This window comes from Podospora pseudopauciseta, chromosome 3 (assembly GCF_035222475.1).
Source record: "Podospora pseudopauciseta strain CBS 411.78 chromosome 3, whole genome shotgun sequence".
Lineage (NCBI taxonomy): Eukaryota > Fungi > Ascomycota > Sordariomycetes > Sordariales > Podosporaceae > Podospora > Podospora pseudopauciseta.
Genome location: NC_085893.1, coordinates 3,627,590 through 3,640,341, shown reverse-complemented (window position 1 = coordinate 3,640,341; position 12,752 = coordinate 3,627,590). Strand labels below are relative to the sequence as shown.

At 49.8% G+C, this 12,752-nt stretch overlaps 5 protein-coding genes and 1 non-coding gene across 6 annotated transcripts; 3 read left to right on the top strand and 3 right to left on the bottom strand.

Annotated features, from left to right (window-relative positions):
* Window positions 1-436: 436 nt before the first annotated feature.
* On the bottom strand, window positions 437-1,409 carry QC763_310360 (uncharacterized protein; the record flags this gene model as incomplete). The annotated part of the gene is made up of 2 exons (XM_062911493.1): window positions 865-1,409; window positions 437-801 (listed from the first exon to the last, which is right to left on the bottom strand). The coding sequence occupies exons 1-2, from the start codon at window positions 1,157-1,159 to the stop codon at window positions 437-439; spliced, it is 660 nt and encodes a 219-aa protein (XP_062767526.1). The 5' UTR covers window positions 1,160-1,409.
* A 1,201-nt stretch (window positions 1,410-2,610) lies between these two features.
* Window positions 2,611-4,111, top strand: QC763_310350 (uncharacterized protein; the record flags this gene model as incomplete). The annotated part of the gene is made up of 3 exons (XM_062911492.1): window positions 2,611-3,374; window positions 3,540-3,628; window positions 3,690-4,111. The coding sequence occupies 3 exons, from the start codon at window positions 2,611-2,613 to the stop codon at window positions 4,109-4,111; spliced, it is 1,275 nt and encodes a 424-aa protein (XP_062767525.1).
* Window positions 4,112-4,569: 458 nt separating this feature from the next.
* QC763_310340 (uncharacterized protein) lies at window positions 4,570-5,460 on the bottom strand (the record flags this gene model as incomplete). Its single annotated transcript, XM_062911491.1, has 1 exon — window positions 4,570-5,460. The coding sequence occupies one exon, from the start codon at window positions 5,458-5,460 to the stop codon at window positions 4,570-4,572; it is 891 nt and encodes a 296-aa protein (XP_062767524.1).
* Window positions 5,461-8,860: 3,400 nt separating this feature from the next.
* Window positions 8,861-8,971, top strand: QC763_310335 (uncharacterized protein; the record flags this gene model as incomplete). The annotated part of the gene is made up of 1 exon (XM_062911490.1): window positions 8,861-8,971. The coding sequence occupies one exon, from the start codon at window positions 8,861-8,863 to the stop codon at window positions 8,969-8,971; it is 111 nt and encodes a 36-aa protein (XP_062767523.1).
* A 1,589-nt stretch (window positions 8,972-10,560) lies between these two features.
* Window positions 10,561-11,395, top strand: QC763_310330 (uncharacterized protein; the record flags this gene model as incomplete). The annotated part of the gene is made up of 2 exons (XM_062911489.1): window positions 10,561-11,093; window positions 11,158-11,395. The coding sequence occupies 2 exons, from the start codon at window positions 10,561-10,563 to the stop codon at window positions 11,393-11,395; spliced, it is 771 nt and encodes a 256-aa protein (XP_062767522.1).
* A 1,251-nt stretch (window positions 11,396-12,646) lies between these two features.
* On the bottom strand, window positions 12,647-12,739 carry QC763_0058550. Its single transcript has one exon. It is a non-coding gene; the product is annotated as a tRNA-Ala (tRNA).
* Window positions 12,740-12,752: the final 13 nt, after the last annotated feature.

The window sequence follows — 12,752 nt, the reverse complement described above, 5'->3', positions numbered from 1 at the left end:
AGCAATTCCGAGACAGCGGAAAGGAGGGGGTGATCGATCCCAAACTCGACGCCGACGGACATCGTATTGACCGCCAAGGAATAATAGCGAGAAATACTGTCTGCGTTAGTTGATGCAACGTGGGCGAACAATCAACAAAAGTTCGAGGCGGTGATTGGTCAGATCACCTCAAAGGTCCCCAGGATTATGAATCGCGATGTAGATCCTGTGCAGGATTCGGACTAGTTTGGTGGTAATTGGATGGAGTTCGGAATTGGCACAATAGACATAGAGATGGGGGGGGGCCTTGTCAGTTTCTGTATCCACCTTGACCATGACATGATGTTATTCCCGTACCACAGCCATCATCATCACCACCAGACCACCATCATGCCCTTTGACCGCCTCCCAAGCTTCCAATATGTACAAGTGTGTCCCATGACTGTAGATCAACCACTTAGCGTACCTCTCTCACTTCAATCTCAGCCGAGCCGGTGCTGCCATAACCTTCAGTCGCCATGATCATGTAGTTCCAGCTGCCGAGCTTCAGCCCGGAAGCAGTCCAGGCGTCGAAGTGGTTCTGCACAGAGATGGTGCCGCCGACGCGCTTAACCTGGCGGACAGACCAGTACTGGTCAAAGGTAGCAGTACCCTGGATGGAAGGCTGGTTCACACGGCGGGTGCGATAGACGTCGTAGGTGCCGCCATCGGACTGGAGAGTGCGGAACTTGGTCGTGCCGGCCGAGGGGTTGTAGGTGCCGTAGGCCTCCACAATATAGTACTCGACGAGGGGGTTGACAGTCCAGCCGTAGAGGGCGAGGTCTATGTTTATGTCAGTGGGTGCATGAGAGAGAACGAAAGAGTCGGAGAGGAGGAGACACATACAGCTGTTGACGTTGTAGTTGTTCCAGGTGCCGTTGTAGGCGACGGTGCGAGAGGGACCTGGGTTCCAGCCCTTACCACCAACCCAGTTGCCAACATTCCTCCAGCTGACCTTGTAGGAACCGCGGGGGCCGTTGTTGTAGTCGACAGACCCCTGACCGTCGGTCCAGTAAGAGTAAAAGTAGCCGTCGTGGGTGCCCTGACCAGGCTGGATGCCACGAAGGGCAAGCTCAAGAGGGCTGGCAACAACGGTTGCAGCCGCGGCGAGGGCCGTGAAGATGGAGGTGAAAGAGACCATTTTTTCTGTGAGAACCAAGTGTCTTGACTGGGGTGGTGATGATCAGCAATTCAAGGGGATTATCACCAACCTTTTATACCTGACACAGTCATGCTTCCTCGCCCCCTTTTCTCATATAAAGTCGATATGAACACCGATTTCAATCAGCCATACAGCCACGACACGCCTCGGTCAGTGATGTCTTACACCACCATGTACACGCAAGTATACGCCACCCCCGGATTGCCAGCCCCAGAACGGGCAATCTACCGGAGAAAAGAGTGGTTAAGTACCGGCATTGCTTGGCGTCACTCTGGAAGAATAGGACCCCACGTTACCATGCAGCGACGAGCAACGGTATCGAGATTGTGGGGTAAATTTGCCCGATATTAAGCCTTGGGTTGCAATCCTGCCCATCAGCGGGTATTCTCACTCTCGCCATCTCAGCCCAATGTTTGAAACAGAATGACTTCCCCAACACCCCGGGCGGCGGATATTGCTCTCTGATGGATTTGCAATCTTGAACATACAAGTACTGAGCCGGCAAAATGAGGACGATGGGCGAGAGTGACGCGGCTTGAGAGAGATTCAAAGAGAAATCCGGGATCGTGTCCCGGTTTGGGGCCCGTAGGCCGTGTTTGACCTGTGATGATTTAGCCGGAATGCTGAGATTTTGATCTTCTTCAACGAGATTCGTTGCTTGTGATCATGAGATGTTTTTTTGAATCTCGAGATGAAAACGGCGCCTAAGCGCTTGAATCAAACTGCTCTGGAGGTTGGATGAGATGAGGAAGTGTAAGCGCGTGAATCGGATGTGGTTGTTTGGGTCGGGTTTGTCATAGAATGCCTGGGGACAATGTCTATAAGTCAGGGCATGATCTCTGACCTATGGGTAGGCTGAAAATCCTACCTTCTAGTAAGAACAGGGGGAACGTTCTTTACACGCCATGATAGGGGACCTGTCAATGGTCTTGGTAGGAGAAGGAGAGCCTCATCGGACCTAAGACTTACCATCATACCGTTCTTCTATCACATTAGCCCTTCTTAGCATGAGCATATCTACAACCTAAAGAGATGCCCAGAAATCGCCCAGGCTCTTGGCGTTCGGTCGGATGATCCGAAGACACCGTCAGGGACGGCATTTTGCTGATCAACAGGAATCGCTACCGCGGCTAATAGTACTAAACTGCTGGTTCGCCGCTCAACTTCTGACGCACAAGACGGCCAGTGGCAGGTGAATCCCAGATTCCAAGAACTCCAAGACTCTTGGAGCGGGCTGTGACAGTTAGGACAGATATGTGAAGAGCAGGCTCAAAATGGTGTCTTTTTGGTGGCAGAGCTCTGGTTTTGTCTTTTCGTTTATTCTCCATCGTTTTATGACATGATTTTGCGGTCAACTTTGAAACCACCACGAATTATTCTGAAATATTCTAGCTTGATCTAATTGCCTTACCCACCCCACCGCCTCCAAGATGGCGCTGTCGATCCTGACAACCTCACTCTTACTCCTCTCGGGGACAGCATCAGCAAATATTCAATCCCAGCCACCAAAACAGCACGTCTTGCCCCCTTTGAGATCACATGTAAACGACTGTCTCCCAGGCCCCGTCAAACACGACCTCTTGCCATCTTGTGAAACCGCCTTTGTGTCCAACGAGACTCTCAAAAGTGGTCAGGAAAAACCCTGGACACACACCCCATTCTGCTTGGACACCAAAGCAGGAACACCATACTGCGTCTTCACCGCATCCAAGTTCCAGGGACCAAAACGAGGAATCAGCATCATTGCCCCCTTGTCAAACAACGCCTCTTCCTCGTTGGCCCAGATCGAGAAGCTCATCCTCGCGTCTCCCAAGGCCAAAGATGACTTCATTACTGTAGGCGAAGACCTGGAAGACCCACCGTATGCACTCAGGACGATTGATGGCAAGGGTTTCGGGCTGATTGCCACGAGGAAGATTCCCAAGGGGTCGATCTTCATGACTGACTACGCCACTTTGATGGCAGACAAGGACTTTGCTGCAAATTTGAGAATGGAGCAGGGGAGGTTGCTGCTCAGCGAGGCTGTTGTGCGGTTGCCTTACCCTGATAGGGTGCTCAAGTTGGCGAGGAGCAGCACTAGACCAGGGGATGTGCCGGCTGCGGAGGATGTCATGAAGACGAATAGTTTCAGTGTGGAAGCAGGTGGGCATGGTTATGTCGCGCTGTTTCCGGATGTTTCGGTGAGGGTTTTCTGGTTTGTTTTTTTCCTCGGGCAGTCTCTTGCAATTCATCTGTTCCGGATTCACGAGAAGAAGCCTGTTGCTGACAAGAACCTTCTTACCAGAGAATGAATCATGCGTGTAAACCAAAGTAGGTCTTTCTCCGCTTCACTTGTCACGATTCGCTAACATGAATCAAGTGCCATCACTCGATTCAATGCCGCCGCGCTCTCCAAGACCATCACTGCTTTCCGGGATATTCTTCCGGGAGAAGAGATTACAATCAGCTGTGAGTTATACGCTTCTCTCTGTTACTCGCTTCGTCAAAACTGTAGCTTACCTCAACCAAGACACCGCCTTCAACCTCCAATCCAAAATCCGTCTCCCCCGCCTCAAGAAACTCTGGGGCTTCGACTGCTCGTGCAACCTATGTGCCGGCCCCCCAGAGCTTCTAGCTGCCTCAGACGCCCGCCGCCAGAAAGTTGACGACCTTGGTCCTGAAATCGTGGAGTTGGTTGAGGAAGGGAAGTTTGACGAGGCAGTCAAGCTCAACAAGGAAATGATCCAAGCTTTGACTGAGGAGGAGATTTTGCCTCACATGGGTGATTACTATGAGATTATGGGACGTTTGTATCAAGCATGGGGCAAGAAGAAGGAGGCAGTCGAGTGGTTCGAGAAGGCATTGGATGAAGTTGAGGGTTTCAAGGCGGATGGGGCTGACGATTTGAAGAGGATTATTAAGGCTCTCAAGGCGGAGAAGAAGCAGGCTTGAACAGATCAGGAGGAGACGGAAGGGTGCTATTTTGTGGGGTGACTTGCCCCTTTCCGCCCCTATTGTGGAGTCGGTGGTTCAGGGTTATGTATTTGAATGGAGTTTATTTAGGGTATAAGCAGCAAATCGAAAGATCATTATAGTAAAGGTTTCTTCGTGATAGAATCGGCTCTCTATGCCTGTGGTGTGACTTATTATCTTATCTGGGTTGTTCATGGGTACCCTCGACGAAGTATGAGCCAAAATGTGGAACAGTAACTACCTAAAAAGAGAAAACCGTAGGACTAAATAACGCAGCAGTCAATCACGTACAAATCTGGCGCCTTCCAGCATCAACTCCCCCCCCAAAATGCTTACGCAGCGTGTCCCCATCGGTGCCTCGCCTCATCCCTCATGGCGACACCCAGACAAATGAAAACACCAAACAAAATCACGACACACAGCCCAACAATCACCCTTCACGCGTCAGGCCCAAAAAACACCCTCGGCCAAATATTCATCCCCGTCTTGATTCCTCCCTTCACCGGCAAGCCAGCATGCGCAGTCCTTGCATCCCCCGTCCCATTCGCCAACAAATTCACCCAAAATATCGCATTCCCCGGAACAGGCCTAAAAGCCAAACCCCCGTCCTCATGCTCCCTCCACACCTCGTCTCCCTCTCCAGCCTGAGGCGTAATCGGCCTCACCTTCGGAAACCAGGTCTCACCCGACCCCTCCGTCACATTACTCTGCAGCACCACAAAAAAGGTCGCAACACGGTTGTACAGCCGCCGTCTACCCGTCTCTCTGTCCTCGTCGGTGATCCTTGGACGGGAGAACCAATCAGTGTGGAGGTCGAACTTTTGAGAGTCCGTGTAGCGGACTACTTGGGCTGGTCCCATTTCGTCGCGGCCCGGGGAGAGGAGGGTGCCGAGGAAGGAGGAGGAGCGGGAGAGGATGCAGTTTACCAGGTGGGAGTCGCTTGGTAAGGGGGCGCTCCAGGAGGTTCGGGCTTGGGAGCCGGCCGAGTCGGCGCCGCGGGAGACGATGGGGGATGGTTCGAGGAGTGGGGTAGAGAGGTCGATTAGAGACTGGGATTCAGATTGGGAGACAAAGTTGGGGATGTAGATTAGGAGGGGATCGAGAGATATGAGGTGCGTGGTGTAGGTGTGTTTTGGGCATGTTTTGTCTGTTGTTTGGGGTGACTGGAGGAGTGACTGAAGGGGTGTTGGTAGGAATGATAGGTTGAAATTGGTGAGATGATGGTGGATGACATCTTTGGAGATGAGGTGACTAAGAAGGACAGGACCGAGGTATGCGCTCAAGGCGACAGTCACTGAGAATGTGATGAGATCCAGCGCTCTGGCCATGGTCACTCAAACGTTGACCGATCGCTTTACCTGTTCGTCAGCCACAGGCTCCTGCTGCAATCACTATTTTACATACAGCATTGACAATGAGCTGGATGACAGGTGTCGCCTGTTTGAGTCGTGTCCATCGGTTAAAATGGCTGGCTTGGCGAGCCGAGTGATTACATGAAGGATGATGAGACAGTGTGCCCTAATTATCCGCCCGCTTTGTGGGCCAAAAGAATGAAGAGTGCTGCTCGAGGACGTAGGCAGGGTAGTAAGTAAATTTTATCACGGAACGGTTAGTTGCAATCTTCATTATTTTGTACATAAACTTGCTGGCGTTCACCTGAGGGAGTCCTGGGAGTCATATGTCCTATACAGTCAATAGTCTCTTGTGTTTGCTTTCCGTTCTGACTTCCAGGTCTTGTTTTGAAAGACGGTTCGTTTGTGCTTCATCATGGCATAGATATATCTAAGCACCTACCTTGTGATGGCTGATTCCTGAGGCTGTCTATCGTCAAGCTTCAAATCTGATCCATTTCTCCTGAGCTGAAAACTGCTGTAGCTGGAGATGGAGTCGACTGCTATCCTCATCTCGACGGCCTTCCAAATGAGTTGATTTTCCAAATTTGTAATCCTCTCACAGCATGGCCCGAAGCGCCAATGAATAGTACTCCTCTCCCTTGGCTCTGTAAGGACTGGACGAAGGCGGTGTATGCCAACAGATGGGGGCAGTTAAACCTGCCGTTTTTATCATGCAAGGACTTATTGGGCTTGGCCAGAACATCTAAAAGGTACCGAGACATCTGCTTGTCCGATTACCGTATGTATGGGAATCTCACTTTTCAAGGCCCATGGGTGTGCTCAAATAGGATGTCCTTGGCAGTAGCCTTCTTCAGACTATCAAGAACTGGCTTCCGGGGTTAAGTCTTGCTTGGTCAACGAAGTACACTTTGGCGATTGCGGGGTTGCGATTGATCTAAACAAGCCATACGTCACGAATACCTTCAGGGCCACCCCCTTCGCAGAACCACTTCGCAGAACCACTTCGGACGGCAGAAGAAATTGATCACACGCTTCGGTTTCTTGTGACCAGATTTACCCAGCTCGACACCTTGATTATACAACACAATCGCAGACCCCTGTATCACCCGTCTCAGGCAACCCTACGTGGCTCTTAACCAAACATTACCTCTCTTCGATGTCTTTTCGCCCTTGGTAAACCTGGGCCAGCCAACAAAGGAATGCCGAAAGATTCAGACTTTGTTGTGGAGGGTTATAATTATGGTCACCTTGGACAAGGCTTGACAAATGGAGACATGGTAATGAGATTCAGGACAAGCATTGGACATAAATTTCCTCATCTCGGGTCTCTCATGCTTTAAGGCGTCGATGATATGTTGGAAGCCGATTTCAGATCGATAGGGTATCGCTGTCGGCGACTCCAGACCCTGGCACGGTCAAAAGGACTTTCAGAACTGTTTACCACGAGTCTCCCGCAAAATAGACGGCTTTTCGCAGTCTTCTTTCACTGACGCATATTGTACATACTCTGTCTATCACCTTACCGATCTCTACTTTCTATGAAAGCAATACCCCGGGCAATGTTCATGTTACACAATGTACTTCCGCAATTCGTAGGGCTGAGAAAGCTCGAGTTGATGATCGACAACCACAGCAATGGGCCACAACAGGGCATCGCTCTGAATTAGATGTTGCCGGTCAATTTCGAAAGCCTGAGAATCTTCTACATTCCCCTATGGAAGGCAGAGTTCAACCAAATGGCAAACCAGCGAATCATAAACCCCATTCAATCGAGATGGTTTCCGCGACTCCAGGAGCTCTTCGTGAAGCGTAGTTGTTGGAGAAAAAGAGGCGTAGGGCGGCCTGCGGAGTTGACAAAGGATGACACTAGAGCTATAGCCGCTAGACTATTGGATTTTGGAGTCAGATTTACTTCAGTCAACTCTGCCCGATGGAACCCCCTGAGGGAAAAGACGTGGTGGGCCTATACCCCGTGATACCTCCACAGTTACAAGTAGCCGTCAATAGAGAGATGTTCTTCTTTTTTTTCACTGCGATGATATGTGTGAATACCTGCAAGTTGTGAATTACAACGGTCTCGAGATCCTAACTTTCACCTCAACGTCCTGTGCCTCTTCCTACGGGTCTCTAGCCGTACTGAAAATGGCAGGTCATGATCAAAGGTCATAACATACAACGGCTGACGGACATAGGTAGATTCGGTGTTGAGCTGCTAAATATGGCAACAAATATTGCCGACTTTCATTTGACTTTCACAATGAATGTTGACTGGTGCCTGGTTGGCAAGATCAGGCTCTGAGGCGGAGGCACGGTCTGCACGGTGCCGTAGGTAAGACGGCGGTGAGGCGGATGGCAGTGACGGTTAAAATTCTCCGTCCTACATCGGTCCCGGATTGACAGCAATTTGGCCGAATTGTTGTAGAGTGCTATGATGGGAGAGTAGGTACCACACACGCGCAGTGCTCGATGAGAACCATCTGGGATTTGAGTTTCCCGATCTGGCTCAATTCACGGGTTGGGGGCCAAAATCCCGAACTACCAAACACAAGGCCAGAACGCAATGGCACCGAGAATAGACTGGGCACGAGATCTTGGATTCCTCGGGAATTCTTCACGTGTATATGTGGCGTAGCCGTTGCCAAAATCGACCATGACGGTTAGCTACCTGTCAGCATCAACGGGACTTGTCCCAGGCCACTTCTTTCCGGGCCTTCTGGTTGGGTAAATGCAGTCTTCCGGGCACACTTTTTATATGTTCCTATCAAGTTGAGGCGCTTAGGTAGCCATTTGAAAGTTGCCATTGCGGTGAGGACTAGGGCTCGAACTGGACGATAGACAGATAAGGCCTACATCAGATTTTGGTGAGTGACGAGCCTCACATTCATAGACATTAAGAGCCTCAAAGCGACAAATACATAAATTTGGGATCTTTCGAGCATGAATTGGCTCTGCAGACATCACAACACCTGTCACTGCGCTTCCATACCTACCCATGAGTTCTCGAGTACACCAACGACCTTAAAATGATCTGTTGGTTTTGCGCCCAGGATCCTACTCGGTATTCCAGTGGGGGCGTTTCTTGCCCGTGTTTCCAGGATGTTTCAACAGTTCCGAGTTCAGCTCCCTTCAACATTCCTCTGCAGACTCCCACAACTTCAGGGTATTATTGTGCTTCAGTTTCTCAGTTACCTTTTCTCAATTCCTTCTATCTTCAAGATGATATTTCTGAATATAATGGGCAAGGGCTTGTTTCGGAGGATAACTTTACTTCTCAGCCTGTCTCTGACAAAGCATATCAGTATTCCGTGTGTCCGCAAACTGGACCTGACACCTCAGCTGGCACTCAGACCACCACGTAAGTGGATGACATGTGATGAACATAATGTCTATTTATTTTTCTAATCACCTACCTGGTACTCAGAAAGCAAAGTCGTTCTTTGAACCCCAAATTCCAGTGTCCAGTTTGCGCCATCAACTGCGGTGAAACCCGTGCTCGAAATCGCCACATCTGGGCTGAACACAGCGAATACGCAAAAGAAAATGATATTCCGTCTGAACAGGAGGCTTGTCCATTCCCTGGCTGTCGGTATAGAGGAAGGAAGGACAATGTGCCCCGCCATTACAAGACACAGCACAGCCAATAGCTTAACCAAGGCTGGCTTCGATCAACCTGGGCGCTGGAACCTTGGGGAAGTAATATGGACAGAATCCGAATTTGTAAATTGAGAAGACTAGCACCACTAAATTCATGAAAGATATGTTTGTCAGGTTCATACTTTCAACTCACTCCGCATTTGTTGCACATAAATTCAGCCAGCATCGGAAGCGAATTGGCACACACCTCTCTACCGATCCCGCACGGATGGAATAAAGCCTCAGGACACCCGTACAACGTGGATACGCCGCAGATCGAACCATGAATCCGCCACAAGCCAGCGTTAAGGCCGCAGCTCCAAATGCACTGATCTTTTTGGCCTCGCCGAATTCTAGCGGCGGGTATAACCGCTAGGAATGAGGCACAGGCGGCGCAACGTCAGGCAGCTCTATTTTGTCCGTTGAACATTTTTCCAGAAGGTTAGTAAATGTAAATACGGTGGCTATGACAAAGAAGTCGAAGTGGGAGCGCGCAATTCGGGGAAGAGTAGACCGTGAAGAGACTGCTGGAGTCCAAAGTCAAGTGGAGACAGAACCAAGACTCAAGGTCCAGTGGTCGCATACTCAGGGGTTCAGGGGCTGTGTTAACCCAGCAACAACCCAACATCATGATGTGAAGTTTGAGACGATTTTCAGTACAAAGATGGGCTATGGCTTACTAGTCATGATTAATAATGCGACATTTCTCATCTGGAAACCTGGAAGCTCACATATGGCACAGAGAGACTTGCGGCAGTCTTGTCTGCGCCTCTAATTGCCTGTCACACCTTCCTCCGTCATGGAAGTGTTCTAGAGCTCAAACTGCGCCACGGCCCGCATGTGTTATGCTTAAATGTTCAGGATGGTGTGTGCACGAACAGAGGACAGGGACAAGTCCCAACCACTTGGCAAACACGGAAACGCCGGTTGATTGGGCACCGATTCTCAATCAATGCAGGTTTACTAAATTCAGGCGTGTGGCAATTCAGTTTCTTATCTAGGTACCTAGGTAGTGACAGTTGATGAGATTACAGCCCTACTATTGCCCCCCGCCTCTTTGGGAGGCGATTTTGGTTGCGCAAACTCAAAAGAGCGGAGATATCGAGTCAGATCTGGCGGTAAAGACCATACTCACCGGTTGCTGACCTAATCCAGCTGAGCTCAATGAGGAATCTTTCTAGAAGGATTATGGAAATGACCGAGTATGCCTCGAGTCACCCATAAGAAATCATCTACTTAGGTGAAGACGAAGTATTCAAGGTTGCAACTCGCCTCACCGGATTACCAAAGCAGAAAGAGCAGATAGGTAGGTAGATCAGAAACATATATAGCTTACATAGTACTGGGCAGCTTCACTAAAGGATAACTTCTTCACAAGTCGTTCGTGAACCATCTTTTCCATACTGCTTGAGTTTTGAGTGTGTGAATCGCACTCACATCATGTCCCAAGAAGATGGCAGCCAAACGGGGGCCTTTCGGTGGGCGTGGTGCATTGTATGTGGTCAATCTTTCACGCCTCCGCCAAGGGATATCACAGCAGCAACTACCGCGGAGGTTTGTCAAAGGCAGTCGACTTCTAGCCTCTATTACACCACCTGCAGCATTGTCTGTGTCCAGCTACTGCGCTCATATAGTTTCCACCTTGGCCTATCAGCCCTGACGCTCGAAGAAAACAACTTTCCAGCTACTACGACTGAACTCAATGACAATTTACATGATGTCTCCAGTCATCAGTCCCCAGATCCGCCTTTGGTTCTCGACAATACAGACTCAAGAGAGTCGTCATTCTCACCACCACAGCCGTTACCGCTTCCCTTCACATTGGATTCGTTTGCATATGGTACAGAACTGTTTCCGCCGCTCTTCAACATTGCTCCCCCAGAGCAGGATCAGCCAGGCCATCGAGTCACTGGCGGACTCGATCAGTGGTCACCTGGCCCATTTCACAGGGAAAAGAAGGAGTCAAGCTCAGTGTGAGTACATGTCTTCTGAAGATATCAAGTGTCATTGCTAACGAAAAGGCCTCCATCCAACTAGCACGAAAAAGCCCAACTCCATTTTCCAATGCCTTTTTCCAGGCTGCAATCTCAACCTTCGGGAGAGCCGAGCGCTCAACCGACACATTTGGTCTGAACACAGGGAGTGGGCACAAGCAAACAATGTCGAACGGCGTGAAGAGATCAAGTGCCCTCATCCAGGATGTCCGCGTCGAGGAAGGAAGGACAACATCATGCGCCACTTCAGGACCAAGCACAAGGAAACTGATGCTTCTTAGGGCACTCATTAGTTCGGATCTCAAGAGGTGGATCACACGCGACCTTCGCCGCTGTACTTTTACCATGAAGGACGAATCAATGCACATAATAGGGAAGAAACATCTAGATCGGTAGATTTTGACTTTGGGCAATACAAAAGCGCTATCTAAAACCCGTGAACTGTTTGAACCATACCCAAGCAACACCGAAAAATAGGTAGACGAAAATATACTACATCTCGGAGCATTGGCAAAGTGCCAACGCGTCCCGGGACAATCACATAACTCCTCAAAGACAGCCAAAACACCTCCTCATAACCCAATCATCTTACATCTTGTGAATATAAAAGACCACAGAAAGAGAACCCACGTGCCAAGTTGACTCAGCTTTATTCCGATACATCCATCTCAAACCCGAAAATCCGGGGCAGACTCCAGCCCCCCACCACCACCATTCACCGGGGAAAGTTCCGCTGTCAAACTGTCGAGGTAATACAACCACTCAGCCCAACTGCCGCCCACAACGGCACAGCGACGCTCGAGAACCCAACAATCTTACATAGGGCTGAGGCACCGTTGAAGGAATTCTTCCTGCAAGCGCTCAGTAAGCATGGATGGGAAAAAGTCCGAACTCGCCACCAGCCTTCTTTCTGTACGTGCCCAAAGTACCTGCCATCTATCTCACCTTGCGTCCTCACCGTGTTGGTGCGCGTCCCATGACTTGGCATGCGCCATCTCTCAACGGTGACATGTGAAAGAGCTTTTTCCATTTTTGAGTTCCAGGGTTGTCCACGAAGCAGCGGCACCGAAGGCCGTGGTTTACCGCGAAAAGTCCGAGGGTCCAGAAAGAGTGAACATTGACAAACACATGTTACACAACACTTACACATGCACATAGACGCCTCTGTTCATGGTGGCTCAGGCGCTTATTCCACTGTACCACATCGGTGACAGGAAGCTTGACATTGACCGGTGATATTCCCGATCACCTTCAGGAGGTGAAAAGTTCCATGTAACTCCTCCTGCCCTTGAGGCATCCGACATCAGATTCGGCGTTCGGGGACGGAGATATATCTGGATGTGTAGAGAAGTTGAGAACTTCAAGGCCGACACACAACAATCCAACATGCACGATGTTTAACCCGTCAATTACGCCACCAAAACACTTTAGATAGAGAGAGATGAGGACAAAAAGACAAAAAGATACTTTTATTCAACAAGGCTAATTAATTAATGGACTTTTTACTGGAGGAATGAGGAGGCAAAAACATCTGGATACACTGGGAATTGAACCCAGGACCTTTCACAAGATTCGCACTTGGACCAAGATGCGAAGCGAAAATCATACCACTAGACCATGTACCCTGGTAATTGATGA